The 18,965-nt window shown below is 44.9% G+C and overlaps 1 protein-coding gene across 2 annotated transcripts in view; it reads left to right on the top strand.

The window, feature by feature from the left end:
• LOC138676561 (tropomodulin-2-like) overlaps positions 1 to 18,965 on the top strand; it is a 75,572-nt gene that overhangs the window by 35,006 nt on the left and 21,601 nt on the right. For both annotated transcript variants that reach the window (XM_069765992.1, XM_069765993.1), the window contains exon 3: positions 8,568 to 8,724. In XM_069765992.1, coding sequence (XP_069622093.1) covers positions 8,568 to 8,724 — 157 coding nt within the window. The remainder of the gene's footprint in view (positions 1 to 8,567; positions 8,725 to 18,965) is intronic.

An 18,965-nucleotide genomic window follows, 5' to 3' on the forward strand; every position in this document is an offset into this window, starting at 1 on the left:
AAGGGGTAATTTTGTCTGCCATTTCCCCTGATTTGCGGCGTGTGCTGCAAAAGTTTCAGGCTGATAGACCTGACCGTTGTCCTACGGAGAAACTGTTTGTCCCTGATAGATGGACTGGTAGAGTTATCTCGGAGATTCATTGTTCAGTATTGGCTGGTCATCCTGGAATCTTTGGTACCAGAGATTTGGTGGCTAGATCTTTTTGTGGCCTTCTTTGTCACGGGATGTGCGTTCTTTTGTGCAGTCCTGTGGGATTTGTGCTCGGGCTAAGTCCTGCTGTTCTCGTGCCAGTGGGTTGCTTTTGCCCTTGCCGATTCCGAAGAGGCCCTGGACGCATATTTCCATGGATTTTATTTCTGATCTCCCTGTTTCTCAAAAGATGTCGGTCATTTGGGTGGTTTGTGATCGCTTCTCTAAGATGGTCCATTTGGTACCCTTATCTAAACTGCCTTCCTCCTCTGATTTGGTGCCATTGTTTTTCCAGCATGTGGTTCGTTTGCATGGCATTCCGGAGAACATCGTCTCGGACAGAGGTTCCCAGTTTGTTTCGAGGTTTTGGCGGTCCTTTTGCGCTAAGATGGGCATTGATTTGTCTTTTTCTTCGGCTTTCCATCCTCAGACTAATGGCCAAACCGAACGAACTAATCAGACTTTGTAGACATATCTGAGATGCTTTGTTTCTGCTGATCAGGATGATTGGGTGTCCTTCTTGCCTTTGGCTGAGTTCGCCCTTAATAATCGGGCCAGCTCGGCTACTTTAGTTTCTCCTTTTTTCTGCAATTCTGGTTTCCATCCTCGTTTCTCTTCAGGGCAGGTTGAGCCTTCGGACTGTCCTGGTGTGGATGCGGTGGTGGACAGGTTGCAGCAGATTTGGACTCATGTGGTGGACAATTTGACATTGTCCCAGGAGAAGGCTCAACGTTTCGCTAATCGCCGGCGTTGTGTTGGTCCCCGACTTCGTGTTGGGGATTTGGTTTGGTTGTCATCTCGTCACGTTCCTATGAAGGTTTCCTCTCCTAAGTTTAAGCCTCGTTTCATTGGACCATATAAGATTTCTGAGGTTCTTAATCCTGTGTCATTTCGTTTGGACCTTCCAGCTTCTTTTGCCATCCATAATGTGTTCCATAGGTCATTGTTGCGGAGATACGTGGCGCCTATGTTTCCCTCCGTTGATCCTTCTGCCCCGGTGTTGGTCGAGGGGGAGTTGGAGTAGGTGGTGGAGAAGATTTTGGATTCTCGTGTTTCGAGACGGAAACTCCAGTACCTGGTCAAGTGGAAGGGTTATGGTCAAGAAGATAATTCCTGGGTTTTTGCCTCTGATGTTCATGCTGCCGATCTTGTTCGTGCCTTTCATTTGGCTCATCCTGATCGGCCTGGGGGCTCTGGTGAGGGTTCGGTGACCCCTCCTCAAGGGGGGGGGGTACTGTTGTGAATTCTGTTGTCGAACTCCCTCCTGTGGTCGTGAGTGGTACTTCGGCGAGTTCTGTCTATGGGCTCCCTCTGGTGGCTATGAGTGAAGCTGCTGCTTCTGAGGTTCCTTACACAGGTGACGTGGTTTATCCTTTGGTTGGCTTCTCTATTTAACTCCACTCAGATCGTTACTCCATGCCAGCTGTCAATGTTTTAGCATTGGTTCAGTTCGCTCCTGGATCTGCCTGGTGACCTGTCTTCTCCTGCAGAAGCTAAGTTCCTTATTGTTATTTTTGCTCATTGTTTCTTTGTCCAGCTGGTTATCCTGATTTTGTCTTGCTAGCTGGAAGCTCTGGGATGCAGTGTGGCACCCCGCACCGTGAGTCGGTGCGGAGGACCCTTTTGCACACTCTGCGTGGTCTTTTGTAGGTTTTTGTGCTGACCGCAAAGATTCCTTTCCTATCCTCTGTCTATTTAGTAAGTCGGGCCTACCTTTGCTGAACCTATTTCATTTCTGCGTTTGTGACTTTCATCTTTACTCACAGTCATTATATGTGGGGGGCTGCCTATTCCTTTGGGGAATTTCTCTGAGGCAAGGTAGGCTTTATCTTCTATCTCTAGGGCTAGCTAGCTCTTAGGCTGTGACGAGGCGCCTAGGGAGCGTCAGGAGTGCTCCACGGCTATTTTCAGTGTGTGCGATAGGATTAGGGCTTGCGGTCAGCAGAGCTCCCACATCCCAGAGCTCGTCCTGTATGAGTTTAACTATCAGGTCGGATGCTCCTAACCACCAGGTCATAACAATCCTCATGGAGTCGGTTTCTAACCATTTGTGCAAACACATGCACATTTGTGGCCTGCTGGAGGTCATTTTGCAGGGCTCTGGCAGTGCTCCTCCCCTCTTTTGAAGTCCATTCTGTAAGCATCTACTCTCCCTCCAACCTCCAAGTGGCCGTCATATACCAACCTCCAGGCCCGGCCACTGCCTTTATTGACCAATTCTCCACCTGGCTTCTTCACTTTTTCTCTGCTGACATTCCCACCATCATCATGGGTGACTTCAACATCCCCATTGATACCCTTCAATCAACAGCCTCCAAACTTCTGTCCCTTACCTCATCGTTTGGACTTACTCAGTGGTCCTCCGCAGCCACCCACACAGGCGGACATACATTAGACCTGGTATTCACCCATCTCTGCTCTCTATCTAACTTCACCACCTCCCCTCTCCCTCTATCCGACCACCATCTGCTCACCACCTCATCCCTGTCCTCCTCACCGGTCACCCATGTCCACCAACATGTGCAACCCCGCAGAAACCTTGCACACCTAGACACCCACACACTCTCTGACTCCATCCTACCACTGGCATCCATATCCTCACTCCACGACACAGACACTGCCACTGCTTTCTACAATGCCACTCTCGCATCAGCTATTGACACGGTTGCCCCTGTCGTCCATGGCAGAGTGCGACGTATCAATAGACTACCTTGGCACAATAACACCACTAAAAAGCTCCAGCAAGTGTCCAGGGTTGTGGAGCGGCATTGGAAGAAACACACTCGCAAGATGACTTCACTGTATTCCAACAAGCAACACTCGCTTTTAAATCTGCTCTCACCTCTGCTAAACAGGCCTACTTCACAACCCTCATATCTTCCCTATCCTACAACCCCAAACAGTTTTTGAAAACCTTTAACTCCCTCCTCTGCCCCCCACTGCCCTCTCCAACCTCCCTCATCTCTGCTGAGGACTTTGCCATACACTTTAAAAATAAGATCGACCAGACAAGGCAAGTCTTCATTGTTCAACCAACACAACCCCTTTGTATACCAGACCAATGCCCAAACCCCATAACCTCCCTATCCAACATCACTAAAGGGGGGCTTAATTGTCTCCTCTCCAAATCGCACCTTACCACCTGTGCGCTCGACCCCATCCCATCCCACCTCCTCCTCCCCAACCTCACCACCACACTTATCCCATCCCTAACCCACCTCTTCAACCTATCACTAACTTCTGGCACTTTCCTTTCTGCTTTCAAACATGCCACAATCACGCCTATTCTTAAAAAGCCAACCCTCGATCCAACTGCTATGTCCAGCTATCGCCCAATATCGCTGCTCCCATTCGCTTCCAAACTCCTGGAGCAGCACATCCACGCTGAACTTTCCTCCCACCTCTCATCTAACTTGCTCTTTGACAATCTACAATCTGATTTCTGCCCCATCACTCAACTGAGACAGCCCTGACCAAAATCACTAACGACCTACTTACCGCCAAAGCTAATAGACAATACTCTGTACTCCTCCTTCTAGACCTGTCCTCTGCTTTCGACACAGTTGACCACTGCCTCCTACTACAGATTCTCTCCTCCTTTGGCATCAAAGACCTCGCCCTATCCTGGATTTCCTCATACCTTTCCAACCGCACATTCAGCGTCTCCCACTCCCACACTACCTCCTCATCCCACCCTCTCTCTGTTGAAGTCCCCCAAGGCTCTGTTCTAGGACTCCTACGCTTCTCAATCTATACACTTGGCTTGGGACAACTCATAAAGTCCCATGGATTCCAGTACCACCTCTATGCCGATGACACTCAGATCTACCTCTCGAGCCCAGACGTCACATCTCTGCTGTCCAGAATCCCAGAGTGTCTATCAGCCATATCCTCCTTCTCCTCTCGCTTCCTCAAACTCAATGTGGACAAATCTGAACTCATCATCTTTCCTCCATCCCATAGATCTACCTTACCTGATCTATCTATCGCAATCAATGACATCATGCTTTCCCCCGTACCGGAAGTCCGCTGCCTCGGAGTAACCTTCGACTCTGCCCTGTCCTTCAAACCGCACATCCAAGCTCTGTCCACCTCCTGTCGCCTCAGGTCAAAGATATGTCCAGAATCCTTCCTTTCCTCAATCGACTAAAATGCTCGTGCATGCCCTCATCATCTCCCGCCTTGACTACTGCAACATCCTTATCTGTAGCCTCCCTGCTAACACCCTTGCACCTCTTCAGTCCATCCTTAACTCTGCTGCCCGACTAATTCACCTCTCTCCTCGCTACTCCTCCGCTTCCTCCCCTGCAAATCTCTTCACTGGCTCCCATTCCCTCAGCGTATCCAGTTCAAATTACTAATACTGACCTACAAAGCCATCCATAACCTGTCTCCTCCATATATCTCTGAACTAATCTCCCGATATCTTCCCTCACGTAATCTCCGGTCCTCCCAAGACCTCCTTCTCTCCTCCACACTTATTCGCTCCTCATCCAACTGCCTCCAAGACTTCTCCCGAATATCCCCCATCCACTGGAATTCTCTGCCCCAACACGTCCGACTATCAACCACATTCGGATCCTTCAGACGGAACCTGAAAACCCATCTCTTCAGGAAAGGCTACAGCCTGCACTGACCCCGCTGCCTCCTCATCACTACCAAAGCTACCGCCTCACCAACACCGGAGCTCCTGCAACCCTCAACCTACTCTTTCCCCACAATCCTTATGAATGTAGGCCCGCAAGGGCAGGGTCCTCGCCCCTCTGTATCAGTCTGTCATTGTTAGTTTGTTTACTGTAAGTGATATCTGTAACTTGTATGTAACCCATTCTCAAGTACAGCACCATGGAATCAATGGTGCTATATAAATAAATAAAAATAGAGTTCACTTGACACAAATGGCACAAATTTTAACAGTTACACTACTAAACAGTGACATTGAGCTTGGAGGTTGCACTACTATAGCGTGACATTGAGTTTGGAGATTAAATTACTAAACGGAGGCATTGAGCATGGAGGCTGCACTACTATACAGAGGCATTGAGCCTGGAGGTTGCACTACTATACAGTGGCATTGAGCTTGGAGGTTGCACTACTATACAGTGACATTGGGCTTGGAGGTTGCACTACTATAGCGTGACATTGAGTTTGGAGATTAAATTACTAAACGGAGGCATTGAGCATGGAGGTTGCACTGCTATACAATGGCATTGTGCTTGTAGGTTACACTACTATACAGTGGCATTGAGCTTGAAGGCGACACTACTATAGAGGGACACTGAGCTTAGAGGGTGCAGTACTCTACTGTGGCATTCAGCTTGAAGGTTACACTACTATACCCTGGCATTGAGCTTGGAGGTTACATTACTATACAGTGACATTGAGCTTGGAGGCTTCTCTACTATAGAGTGACATTGCAGCTTGGAGGCTACACTACTTGACAGCAGCATTGCACTTGGAGGCTACACTATTATAGAGTGACATTGTGCTTGGAGGTTACATTACTATGCAATGGCATTGAGGTTAGAGGTTATACTTCTATACAATTTTATACAATATGAACTTGGAAGTTACACTACTATACAATGGCATTGAGCTTGGAGGTTAGCCTATTATTGGGTGACATTGAGATGGAAGTTACACCACTATACTGTGGCATTGAGCTTATTAGTTACACTACTATACAGATGTATGGAGCTTGGCAGTTACACTACTATATAGTAGCATTGAGGTTAGAGGTTATACTACTAAAAAAGTGGCATTGAGTTTGGAGGTTACGTTACTATATAGTGTGTGACAAGGTCACTGGTAAAGTACTGGAGGGGAGATATGCATCACTGAGGATGTTCGCATCAGTAATATAAACCTGTGGAAAATGCTCCAGCACACTAAGTGATGAGAGGGGTTAATCATGTTAAGGGCTGTTTTTTTTTTTTGTAAACAGCTGAAGAGTATTGGGAAAAAATGTTCACCATATCTCCACCATAGGGTGGGGTCTAGAAGGTAAATAGTCAGCCTTCTGAATCATTCAGCGTTCGGTGTGTCTGGAGACGAGAGCTCCAGAACTGTGCTATATGTTATTGTATTGTTTTTCCTTTATGTCAGAAAGGCCATGTTTATTTTGCTGAACTTTGAACTGGTTTGTGCCGTACCTTTTAAACCAGTAGAAGACTCAAACGAGAAACTTTTCTGTCTACCTTTGTGAGCAGCCGAGGAAGCCAACCTACCAAAAGTTGCATGGCTTTTGGCAGTGATAGTATTTTATAAGAAAAAGCTCTATTACATAAACAGCCCAATAGCCCAACATCTTGATCTTAAAGGTGATTGTCGCAGAACACTTTGCATTAAAATACATTTGGAGCAGAAAACAACAGAATGCATATGTATACACCAGGATCATCAATATTCAGAGACACATACAGTACATTCCCAGAGGTTCTTCTGGTGCAATTCACTGTTCTTGGTCTCTCAGCACCCCCAACTTTTTTACTCAAGACCCACCTAAAACAGAGTGTTGTTGTCCTGAAATTAATTTGCTTGAATAATATGCCATATAGTGCCCACGTAATAGTAGTCAGCAGCCATATTATAAGGGATCTAATGAATTAGGAACATTTTTGCTTGTGGATATGAAATAGGGGTAACGCACTGTCACGGATTCCACAGTGCTGCCACCAATTTGTCACGTACCCACTCTCAGCACATGACTTGGGGTTGTGCCTGCAAGGGTTAATCTATCTCCCCACTCTCAGTCCAGCATTCAACCTCTGTCCTATGCTGTAATGGGAGCCTAAATCACACACCGACTCAGGCCACACACCCGCTGCCACCACTCACCAAACACACGGACGATGAGTCCCGGAAATATTACTACTACGGTCTGCCAATTATAAGGATCAACACTCTAAGGTTATGGATTCTTTAGAACATACAAGGTTCAACTTGTTAAAGTTTTATGCTTTAATACAAAAGGTACAGTGCTTACAATACAGAAAAGAAAAAGGTATAAAAATATGGTAATAAAAAGACATACAAATATGCAAAACAGTTATAAAATAAACAGGAGAAAACCTACAGAAATAGCTAACTTTAAACCCAAATACCAGGTATAGAAAATACCTTAACACACCACTCAAGGAGAGAAGGTAAAGGGACAACAAATTTTATTAAGTTACACATCTTACAAATACTATGGTTAAAAACACACAAGTATCAGAGGAAAGGTATTTACTCAAGCCAAATGCACAAACAGGACAGAGGAGAAGTATTCAGGTTCTAGAGTCATGTGTAAAGCGTATACCTATTGATAAGTACAAGAGGTACAACCAGCTATAGTTAACCTAACAGGTGCAACGTGCAGAGTGCAAAAGATCCATGCAAAAACAAGTCAGATGGTCACTGAACACATACCCATATCGTCTGCCCATCCTCCGTCATTGTAACCCAGTGGTATACGCTTTACACATGACTCTAGAACCTGAATACTTCTCCTCCTACTTCTATACCTGGTATTTGGGTTTAGTGTTTATGCACACACCCCCCCTTACGCTATTTGGGACTTCTTTTCATGGTGAAGGAACCCTATTACTAGCATAGATATGCTTTTGGACATCTTTTTGTATAGAAATAGCTAACTTTGTAGTCTGCATTCTGCTGCCTGAGGATTGGGGGGGGGGGGTGAATATGGACTGGAACACATCAGCTAGGCTGCCCCTCAACCTGTGAACACGATTCTATGTATACAGGCCTGATTTATAGAGTCACCAAGGAGGTCAGATTTCTAGACCAGCCTCTCAGGTTAATATTATAATTGCTTGTTTTTTCATTGGCCCATGGTCACTCCACCAATGAATATATTATTTTCACTGAAATTCTTGGTGTAAAGTTTCCCACAGTGTCAGGCTGTAATTGACATCTCTCTTCAAAAGAGCTATAAGGTGTGAAATGTTTCCCCTTCATCCTGGTTCCCAGCAGACCCCCTGTCGATATTGGAGACAGTAGACTGCTTGCTCAGGATAACATATGTTGTGATCTTTGTGAGACCAGCAGTTTCAAGGCCGATGTTAAACTACTGCTGGTCACACATATATACCTATACATATTACGCTACTTGCACAAGGGCAGATTATTATCCACTGGAAGTAAATCATGAAAGTGCTTTTGAATGACTGCAAAAAAGAGATCTTGAAAACCATGAGAAAAATGGTTGTGCAAAGTGCATTATTATAGAACCTGTCTTCAATGATTAACTAATTACTGCAATCATAATATCTCTTTAATGCACCTTAGACTAAGCCTAATATGCACAAAGCACACTAACAAATTGTAACTAGCTTTGAGGAGCATAAAATGTCTAAAAACCTTTTATTGATTTTCAGAATGCCCTATTACCTGCTGGGTTCCGACAGAAGGATCAGACAACAAAGGAAGCGTCTGGGACATTTGACAGAGAACATCTTCTGTCTTATCTGCAGAAAGAAGCTATGGAGCATCAAGACCGGGAGGACTATGTGCCCTTTACTGGGGAAAAGAAAGGTAATGGAGCCAGTGCTAGTAGTTCCGACCACTTGTGATCATTTACATGTGATGATGGGCAACATGATGTCTCTTACAGTTTAAATAGGTCCTGTCACCAGGTCAAAAGAGACCAGTTTTTATTTTATTCCCATTGTTTCCCCGAGTATTACTGTCCATCAGTCATTTATAGAGTGAGTGGTAGAAGTGTTGCCTTTCTGTATGTTAATCTAGGTTTGTTGATCCCATAGACATCTCCATTGTGATGAATGGAATGACAGGCACGTCACTAATCTACCGCAGATGGTGGTAACGCGGCCCATCCAGGAAGGCGGTGATTATGGGTTCAGCTACACTCTAAATATACTTTATAGATTTTTCTTATAGTCATCCCTAGACACAGGGCTACTTGAGCTCAGCTTCTGCATGGATTTTTCTTGATCTTAATTATTCATCAGTTCATAAACGAGATTTTTATTCTAAGCATTTTTGTAGATTTAATAGAAATAGATTCTGTGAGGATGGTCTTAGGTCCCTTCCTTCTATGCAAGCCTCCCCATCCTCTCCAAACCCCCTTCACCTTGTCTTACAATTTTTGTTCTGAGTCATAGATCAAAATTACCCACACAAGTCCATGGGTCTGTGAAAATCACGAACCGCACACGGATAAAATCTTTCTGCAATCCATGTGCTCCCTGTAGAAGCTCTGCAGGGTTTTTTCCCATTAAAAAATCACTGGTGAAACACTTATGATAAAAAGTAACACTGACCCAACACTGATGAAACTCTGATGAGCAACAATCCGTGTTTTTACATACGACAAATATTACGGATGTCTGAATGAGGCCCAAAAGCAGGGTTGGTATATTCTCAGCAAGGGAGGTCCATGTTATTAAAGATCCTACATTTATTTGTACTGTGCTGTACAATGGTCATTCTGCTTGTTTGTCTTTTCCGCAGTATGAGGAACATGTGGTTTCTATTATGATGCAAGAGAATCCAGATTTTTCCCTTCTGATACATTATGAAAAAGTGGGGTTGGTCAGCATCCAGATTCGCTTATGTTTTTTTTACCTTTGCTATAGGGTTAGATTCATCTGCTGGCTGGTTACATAAGCCGACAGTGCACTACTTTAACCCTTTTCAATACTTTTACTATTTCTGAACAAGATAATTTAAATGCTTTAAAGATACATCCACACGAAATATAGATTATGTGGGGAAAAAATCCATGACAAATTGGGAGCAAAATCCATTCAAGTGTGTAATCTGGTGGGAAAATTTGCAACAAAAATTAACTGCAGGTTAATTTCCAGGTCACTGCATGCAGATTTTTATATAGCAAGTTAATAAGATTTGATATAATTTAATTCAATGTGATGATGGATTTTCCCACAACAGATTTAACAGACAGAAAATCTGTATGGAGAATCCACAGTATATCAGCCCCACGTGAACCTACCCTAAATTTCCATATAGGTCTGCTGTCTACTCAAGTGCTTTTCACTGAAGACACAATCCTAATAGCATTCCACACATATAGATTATTTTGCACATTATACTACAACTTTGCCTCCAGTGAACCTTCAGGCTACTTTGCATGTGGCTTTAAAGCTTGAGTATACAGTGCTGGCACATCGGATTACTATAAATCAGGCATCATTGTTACTGTTGTACTCAGACCTTTAGATGATTTATATCACTGATATCAATAAAAAAAAAATTCATGATAGATTTCTTTTAAAGGGGTTTTCCCACCATTACAATTTATCACCTAAAGTGAGTCCTCCATTGAAAGGAGTGATGGTTCTGCATTTTCACCATTGTTCCTATTACTGTTGGTGAGATATGGGAAAATGATATCATTTTGATATCTGATAGAATTCCCTGTCAGATGCTGTGGCCCAAAAATACTTGCACCAAACTCAGCCCCCATCCTTGGCATTCCTCCAGGCCAAAAAATGTCCTGACTATGACCCCCAGGAAGAAGCTACGTGCGAAACGCACATCAGGGTTTTCCCTCTCCTTGCAATCCACATTAACACAGGTAATTAACATGTTGTTGCTGCCTTTCTATTATTTACATTGGCACTTATGAATGGCCTTTTTGTGCCTACTATTACTCTGCTATTACGCACTTGCACCTTACCATAAGTCATTTTTGGCCCTTATATGTGTTGTGAATTCTGTGGCAGAGCTCCCTCCTGTGGTCACAAGTGGTACTTCGGCTGATTCTCTCTGTGAGCTTCCGTTGGTGGAGGAAAGTGGTACTGCGGCTTCTGAGTTTCCTTCCTCAGGTGATGTGGTGAAGTCGTTAGGTGCTGCTCTATTTAACTCCACCTTGTGCTTTGATCCTGGCCTCCAGTCAATGTTCTAGTATTGGACCTGTTTCCTCCTGGATCGTTCCTGTGGCCTGCTGCTCTGCATAGCTAAGTTCCGCTTTGCTATTTTGTTTGCTGTTTTTTTCTGTCCAGCTTGTCTATTTCTTTTTTCCTGCTTGCTGGAAGCTCTGGGACGCAGAGGGTGTACCTCCGTGCCGTTAGTTCGGTACGGAGGGTCTTTTTGCCCCCTTTGCGTGGTTTTTGTAGGGTTTTGTGTTGACCGCAAAGTTACCTTTCCTATCCTCGCTCTGTTCAGAAAGTCGGGCCTCACTTTGCTAAATCTATTTCATCTCTACGCTTGTCTTTTCATCTTAACTCACAGTCATTATATGTGGGGGCTGCCTTTTCCTTTGGGGTATTTCTCTGAGGCAAGGTAGGCTTATTTTCTATCTTCAGGCTAGCTAGTTTCTCAGGCTGTGCCGAGTTGCATAGGGAGCGTTAGGCGCAATCCACGGCTGCCTCTAGTGTGTTGGAGAGGATTAGGGATTGCGGTCAGCAGAGTTTCCATGTCTCAGAGCTCGTTCTATGTTTTTGGGTTATTGTCAGGTCACTGTATGTGCTCTGACCTCTATGTCCATTGTGGTACTGAATTACCTTATCATAACAGTACTGGAGGCCAAAAGTACTAATGATTATCAATAGAGGGAAAAAAGAAGTTCTGAGACCATTTTTTTTTCTCTGCACTGTGTTTTGCCTTTTTTTCCCCCTAGACATTTGGGTGGTTCAGGACACAGGTGTAGCGATGGGCATTAAGGGTCTGTCTTCATGTGTGGATCAGCTCACGGCAAGAGTACAAAATATTCAAGACTTTGTGGTTCAGAATTCTATGTTAGAACCGAGAATTCCTATTCCTGATTTGTTTTTTGGAGATAGAACTAAATTTCTGAGTTTCAAAAATAATTGTAAACTATTTCTGGCTTTGAAACCTCGCTCCTCTGGTGACCCAGTTCAACAAGTTAGGATCATTATTTCTTTTTTACGTGGCGACCCTCAGGACTGGGCATTTTCTCTTGCGTCAGGAGATCCTGCATTAAGTAATATCGATGCGTTTTTCCTGGCGCTCGGATTGCTGTACGATGAACCTAATTCAGTGGATCAGGCAGAGAAAAATTTGCTGGCTCTGTTTCAGGGTCAGGATGAGATAGAGGTATATTGTCAGAAATTTAGAAAGTGGTCCGTACTCACTCAATGGAATGAAGGTGCGCTCGCAGCTATTTTCAGAAAAGGTCTCTCTGAAGCCCTTAAGGATGTCATGGTGGGATTTCCTATGCCTGCTGGTCTGAATGAGTCTATGTCTTTGGCCATTCAGATCGGTCGACGCTTGCGTGAGCGTAAATCTGTGCACCATTTGGCGGTATTACCTGAGCTTAAATCTGAGCCTATGCAGTGCGATAGGACTTTGACCAGAGTTGAACGGCAAGAACACAGACGTCTGAATGGGCTGTGTTTCTACTGTGGTGATTCCACTCATGCTATCTCTGATTGTCCTAAGCGCACTAAGCGGTTCTCTAGGTCTGCCACCATTGGTACGGTACAGTCAAAATTTCTTCTGTCCGTTACCTTGATCTGCTCTTTGTCATCGTATTCTGTCATGGCATTTGTGGATTCAGGCGCTGCCCTGAATTTGATGGACTTGGAGTATGCTAGGCGTTGTGGGTTTTTCTTGGAGCCCTTGCAGTGTCCTATTCCATTGAGAGGAATTGATGCTACGCCTTTGGCCAAGAATAAGCCTCAGTACTGGACCCAGCTGACCATGTGCATGGCTCCTGCACATCAGGAGGTTATTCGCTTTCTGGTGTTGCATAATCTGCATGATGTGGTCTTGTTGGGGTTGCCATGGCTACAAGTCCATAATCCAGTATTAGATTGGAAATCCATGTCTGTGTCCAGCTGGGGTTGTCAGGGGGTACATGGTGATGTCCCATTTCTGACTATTTCGTCATCCACCCCTTCTGAGGTTCCAGAGTTCTTGTCTGATTACCGGGATGTATTTGATGAGCCCAAGTCCGATACCCTACCTCCGCATAGGGATTGTGATTGTGCTATCGATTTGATTCCTGGTAGTAAATTCCCAAAAGGTCGACTGAGCACGCCGCTATGCGGAGTTATGTGAAGGAGTCCTTGGAGAAGGGGCATATTCGCCCGTCATCGTCGCCATTAGGAGCAGGGTTCTTTTTTGTGGCCAAGAAGGATGGTTCACTGAGACCTTGTATAGATTACCGCCTTCTAAATAAGATCACGGTTAAATTTCAGTACCCTTTGCCGTTGTTATCTGATTTGTTTGCTCGGATTAAGGGGGCTAGTTGGTTCACCAAGATAGATCTTCGTGGTGCGTATAATCTTGTGCGTATTAAGCGAGGCGATGAATGGAAAACTGCATTTAAAAAAAGAAGTTCTGAGACCATTTTTTTTTCTCTGCACTGTGTTTTGCCTTTTTTTCCCCCTAGACATTTGGGTGGTTCAGGACACAGGTGTAGCGATGGGCATTAAGGGTCTGTCTTCATGTGTGGATCAGCTCACGGCAAGAGTACAAAATATTCAAGACTTTGTGGTTCAGAATTCTATGTTAGAACCGAGAATTCCTATTCCTGATTTGTTTTTTGGAGATAGAACTAAATTTCTGAGTTTCAAAAATAATTGTAAACTATTTCTGGCTTTGAAACCTCGCTCCTCTGGTGACCCAGTTCAACAAGTTAGGATCATTATTTCTTTTTTACGTGGCGACCCTCAGGACTGGGCATTTTCTCTTGCGTCAGGAGATCCTGCATTAAGTAATATCGATGCGTTTTTCCTGGCGCTCGGATTGCTGTACGATGAACCTAATTCAGTGGATCAGGCAGAGAAAAATTTGCTGGCTCTGTTTCAGGGTCAGGATGAGATAGAGGTATATTGTCAGAAATTTAGAAAGTGGTCCGTACTCACTCAATGGAATGAAGGTGCGCTCGCAGCTATTTTCAGAAAAGGTCTCTCTGAAGCCCTTAAGGATGTCATGGTGGGATTTCCTATGCCTGCTGGTCTGAATGAGTCTATGTCTTTGGCCATTCAGATCGGTCGACGCTTGCGTGAGCGTAAATCTGTGCACCATTTGGCGGTATTACCTGAGCTTAAATCTGAGCCTATGCAGTGCGATAGGACTTTGACCAGAGTTGAACGGCAAGAACACAGACGTCTGAATGGGCTGTGTTTCTACTGTGGTGATTCCACTCATGCTATCTCTGATTGTCCTAAGCGCACTAAGCGGTTCTCTAGGTCTGCCACCATTGGTACGGTACAGTCAAAATTTCTTCTGTCCGTTACCTTGATCTGCTCTTTGTCATCGTATTCTGTCATGGCATTTGTGGATTCAGGCGCTGCCCTGAATTTGATGGACTTGGAGTATGCTAGGTGTTGTGGGTTTTTCTTGGAGCCCTTGCAGTGTCCTATTCCATTGAGAGGAATTGATGCTACGCCTTTGGCCAAGAATAAGCCTCAGTACTGGACCCAGCTGACCATGTGCATGGCTCCTGCACATCAGGAGGTTATTCGCTTTCTGGTGTTGCATAATCTGCATGATGTGGTCTTGTTGGGGTTGCCATGGCTACAAGTCCATAATCCAGTATTAGATTGGAAATCCATGTCTGTGTCCAGCTGGGGTTGTCAGGGGGTACATGGTGATGTCCCATTTCTGACTATTTCGTCATCCACCCCTTCTGAGGTTCCAGAGTTCTTGTCTGATTACCGGGATGTATTTGATGAGCCCAAGTCCGATACCCTACCTCCGCATAGGGATTGTGATTGTGCTATCGATTTGATTCCTGGTAGTAAATTCCCAAAAGGTCGACTGAGCACGCCGCTATGCGGAGTTATGTGAAGGAGTCCTTGGAGAAGGGGCATATTCGCCCGTCATCGTCGCCATTAGGAGCAGGGTTCTTTTTTGTGGCCAAGAAGGATGGTTCACTGAGACCTTGTATAGATTACCGCCTTCTAAATAAGATCACGGTTAAATTTCAGTACCCTTTGCCGTTGTTATCTGATTTGTTTGCTCGGATTAAGGGGGCTAGTTGGTTCACCAAGATAGATCTTCGTGGTGCGTATAATCTTGTGCGTATTAAGCGAGGCGATGAATGGAAAACTGCATTTAATACGCCCGAGGGCCATTTTGAGTATCTAGTAATGCCATTCGGACTTGCCAGTGCTCCATCAGTGTTTCAGTCCTTTATGCATGACATCTTCCGAGAGTACCTGGATAAATTCCTGATTGTGTACTTGGATGACATTTTGATCTTCTCGGATGATTGGGAGTCTCATGTGAAGCAGGTCAGAACGGTGTTTCAGGTCCTGCGTGCTAATTCTTTGTTTGTGAAGGGATCAAAGTGTCTCTTTGGTGTTCAGAAGGTTTCATTTTTGGGGTTCATCTTTTCCCCTTCTACTATTGAGATGGACCCTGTTAAGGTCCAAGCCATCCATGATTGGACTCAGCCGACATCTCTGAAAAGTCTGCAAAAGTTCTTGGGCTTTGCTAATTTTTATCGTCGCTTCATCTGCAATTTTTCTAGTATTGCTAAACCATTGACCGATTTGACCAAGAAGGGTGCTGATGTGGTCAATTGGTCTTCTGCTGCTGTGGAAGCTTTTCAAGAGTTGAAGCGTCGTTTTTTTTCTGCCCCTGTGTTGTGTCAACCAGATGTTTCGCTTCCGTTCCAGGTCGAGGTTGATGCTTCTGAGATTGGAGCAGGGGCTGTTTTGTCGCAGAGAAGTTCTGATTGCTCGGTGATGAAACCATGCGCCTTCTTTTCCAGGAAGTTTTCGCCTGCTGAGCGAAATTATGATGTGGGCAACCGAGAGTTGCTGGCCATGAAGTGGGCATTCGAGGAGTGGCGTCATTGGCTTGAAGGAGCTAAGCATCGCGTGGTGGTCTTGACTGATCATAAGAACTTGACTTATCTCGAGTCTGCCAAGCAATTGAATCCTAGACAGGCTCGTTGGTCGCTGTTTTTTGCCCGTTTTGACTTTGTGATTTCGTACTTTCCGGGCTCTAAAAATGTGAAGGCGGATGCTCTGTCTAGGAGTTTTGTGCCCGACTCTCCGGGTTTATTTGAGCCGGCGGGTATCCTCAAAGAGGGAGTAATTGTGTCTGCCATCTCCCCTGATTTGCGGCGGGTGCTGCAAAAATTTCAGGCTAATAGACCTGATCGTTGCCCTGCGGAGAAACTGTTTGTCCCTGATAGGTGGACGAATAAAGTTATCTCTGAGGTTCATTGTTCGGTGTTGGCTGGTCATCCTGGAATCTTTGGTACCAGAGAGTTAGTGGCTAGATCCTTTTGGTGGCCATCTCTGTCGCGGGATGTGCGTACTTTTGTGCAGTCCTGTGGGATTTGTGCTCGGGCTAAGCCCTGCTGTTCTCGTGCCAGTGGGTTGCTTTTGCCCTTGCCGGTCCCGAAGAGGCCTTGGACACATATCTCTATGGATTTTATTTCAGATCTTCCCGTCTCTCAAAAGATGTCAGTCATTTGGGTGGTCTGTGATCGCTTCTCTAAGATGGTCCATTTGGTACCCTTGTCTAAATTACCTTCCTCCTCTGATTTGGTGCCATTGTTCTTCCAGCATGTGGTTCGTTTACATGGCATTCCAGAGAATATTGTTTCTGACAGAGGTTCCCAGTTTGTTTCGAGGTTTTGGCGAGCCTTTTGTGGTAGGATGGGCATTGACTTGTCTTTTTCCTCGGCTTTCCATCCTCAGACTAATGGCCAGACCGAACGAACCAATCAGACCTTGGAAACATATCTGAGATGCTTTGTTTCTGCTGATCAGGATGACTGGGTGTCCTTTTTGCCTTTGGCTGAGTTCGCCCTTAATAATCGGGCCAGCTCGGCTACCTTGGTTTCGCTGTTTTTCTGCAACTCTGGGTTCCATCCTCGTTTCTCTTCAGGGCAGGTTGAGTCTTCGGACTGTCCTGGTGTGGATACTGTGGTGGACAGGTTGCAGCAGATTTGGACTCATGTAGTGGACAATTTGACCTTGTCCCAAGAGAAGGCTCAACGTTTCGCTAATCGCAGACGCTGTGTGGGTCCCCGACTTCGTGTTGGGGATTTGGTTTGGTTATCTTCTCGTCATATTCCTATGAAGGTTTCCTCTCCTAAGTTTAAACCTCGTTTCATTGGTCCGTATAGGATTTCTGAGGTTCTTAATCCTGTGTCTTTTCGTCTGACCCTTCCAGATTCTTTTTCCATACATAACGTATTCCATAGGTCATTGTTGCGGAGATACGTGGCACCTATGGTTCCATCTGTTGATCCTCCTGCCCCGGTTTTGGTGGAGGGGGAGTTGGAGTATATTGTGGAGAAGATTTTGGATTCTCGTGTTTCAAGACGGAAACTCCAGTATCTGGTTAAGTGGAAGGGTTATGCTCAGGAAGATAATTCCTGGGTCTTTGCCTCTGATGTCCATGCTCCCGATCTTGTTCGTGCCTTTCATATGGCTCATCCTGGTCGTCCTGGGGGCTCTGGTGAGGGTTCGGTGACCCCTCCTCAAGGGGGGGTACTGTTGTGAATTCTGTGGCAGAGCTCCCTCCTGTGGTCACAAGTGGTACTTCGGCTGATTCTCTCTGTGAGCTTCCGTTGGTGGAGGAAAGTGGTACTGCGGCTTCTGAGTTTCCTTCCTCAGGTGATGTGGTGAAGTCGTTAGGTGCTGCTCTATTTAACTCCACCTTGTGCTTTGATCCTGGCCTCCAGTCAATGTTCTAGTATTGGACCTGTTTCCTCCTAGATCGTTCCTGTGGCCTGCTGCTCTGCATAGCTAAGTTCCGCTTTGCTATTTTGTTTGCTGTTTTTTTCTGTCCAGCTTGTCTATTTGTTTTTTCCTGCTTGCTGGAAGCTCTGGGACGCAGATGGTGTACCTCCGTGCCGTTAGTTCGGTACGGAGGGTCTTTTTGCCCCCTTTGCGTGGTTTTTGTAGGGTTTTGTGTTGACCGCAAAGTTACCTTTCCTATCCTCGCTCTGTTCAGAAAGTCGGGCCTCACTTTGCTAAATCTATTTCATCTCTACGTTTGTCTTTTCATCTTAACTCACAGTCATTATATGTGGGGGCTGCCTTTTCCTTTGGGGTATTTCTCTGAGGCAAGGTAGGCTTATTTTCTATCTTCAGGCTAGCTAGTTTCTCAGGCTGTGCCGAGTTGCATAGGGAGCGTTAGGCGCAATCCACGGCTGCCTCTAGTGTGTTGGAGAGGATTAGGGATTGCGGTCAGCAGAGTTTCCACGTCTCAGAGCTCGTTCTATGTTTTTGGGTTATTGTCAGGTCACTGTATGTGCTCTGACCTCTATGTCCATTGTGGTACTGAATCACCTTATCATAACATATATGATCTCCTTTAACTATGCACTGATATAATTTTGGAGCCTGTGCACTTGCACTTTAACAGATTGTGTTTTCCTGATTTTTATAGGCATTTTTGTGCAATTATTATGAAACTCGCTCTTTACAAATTCAGAGCCTGCTGATTCACCTATATGTAATATATATTGAAACTATTTGACTTTTTTTTTTTTTTTGCCGTTAATATTTTGCAGATTATTGTCTGGGTTGCTTGGAGCTCACTCTGCCTTGTTTGAGTCCCTTATGTATGTTGATGAATTTTGATTTTAATTTATTGTGAATAAAATATCTTAAATTTTACTCTTTGGCCTTATACTTCCCTTCTTTGGATTCAAAAGTAGCTAGGTTGCATGCAGTTGAACCACCAGCAATCAGCAACTTACCAACTATCCGTTATTTTGGGAAGCCAACCCTTTTAAAAATAGCTGAAAAAGATATATATTGTGTAGAGGGATTACATTTTTTTTTCACAAATATTATTTATATTGTGTGTGCAAATTAATTTGTCAGTGCTTTGTGTAAACTCAGTAC

The sequence above is a fragment of the Ranitomeya imitator genome, chromosome 4, assembly GCF_032444005.1.
Source record: "Ranitomeya imitator isolate aRanImi1 chromosome 4, aRanImi1.pri, whole genome shotgun sequence".
In the NCBI taxonomy this organism is placed as follows: domain Eukaryota; kingdom Metazoa; phylum Chordata; class Amphibia; order Anura; family Dendrobatidae; genus Ranitomeya; species Ranitomeya imitator.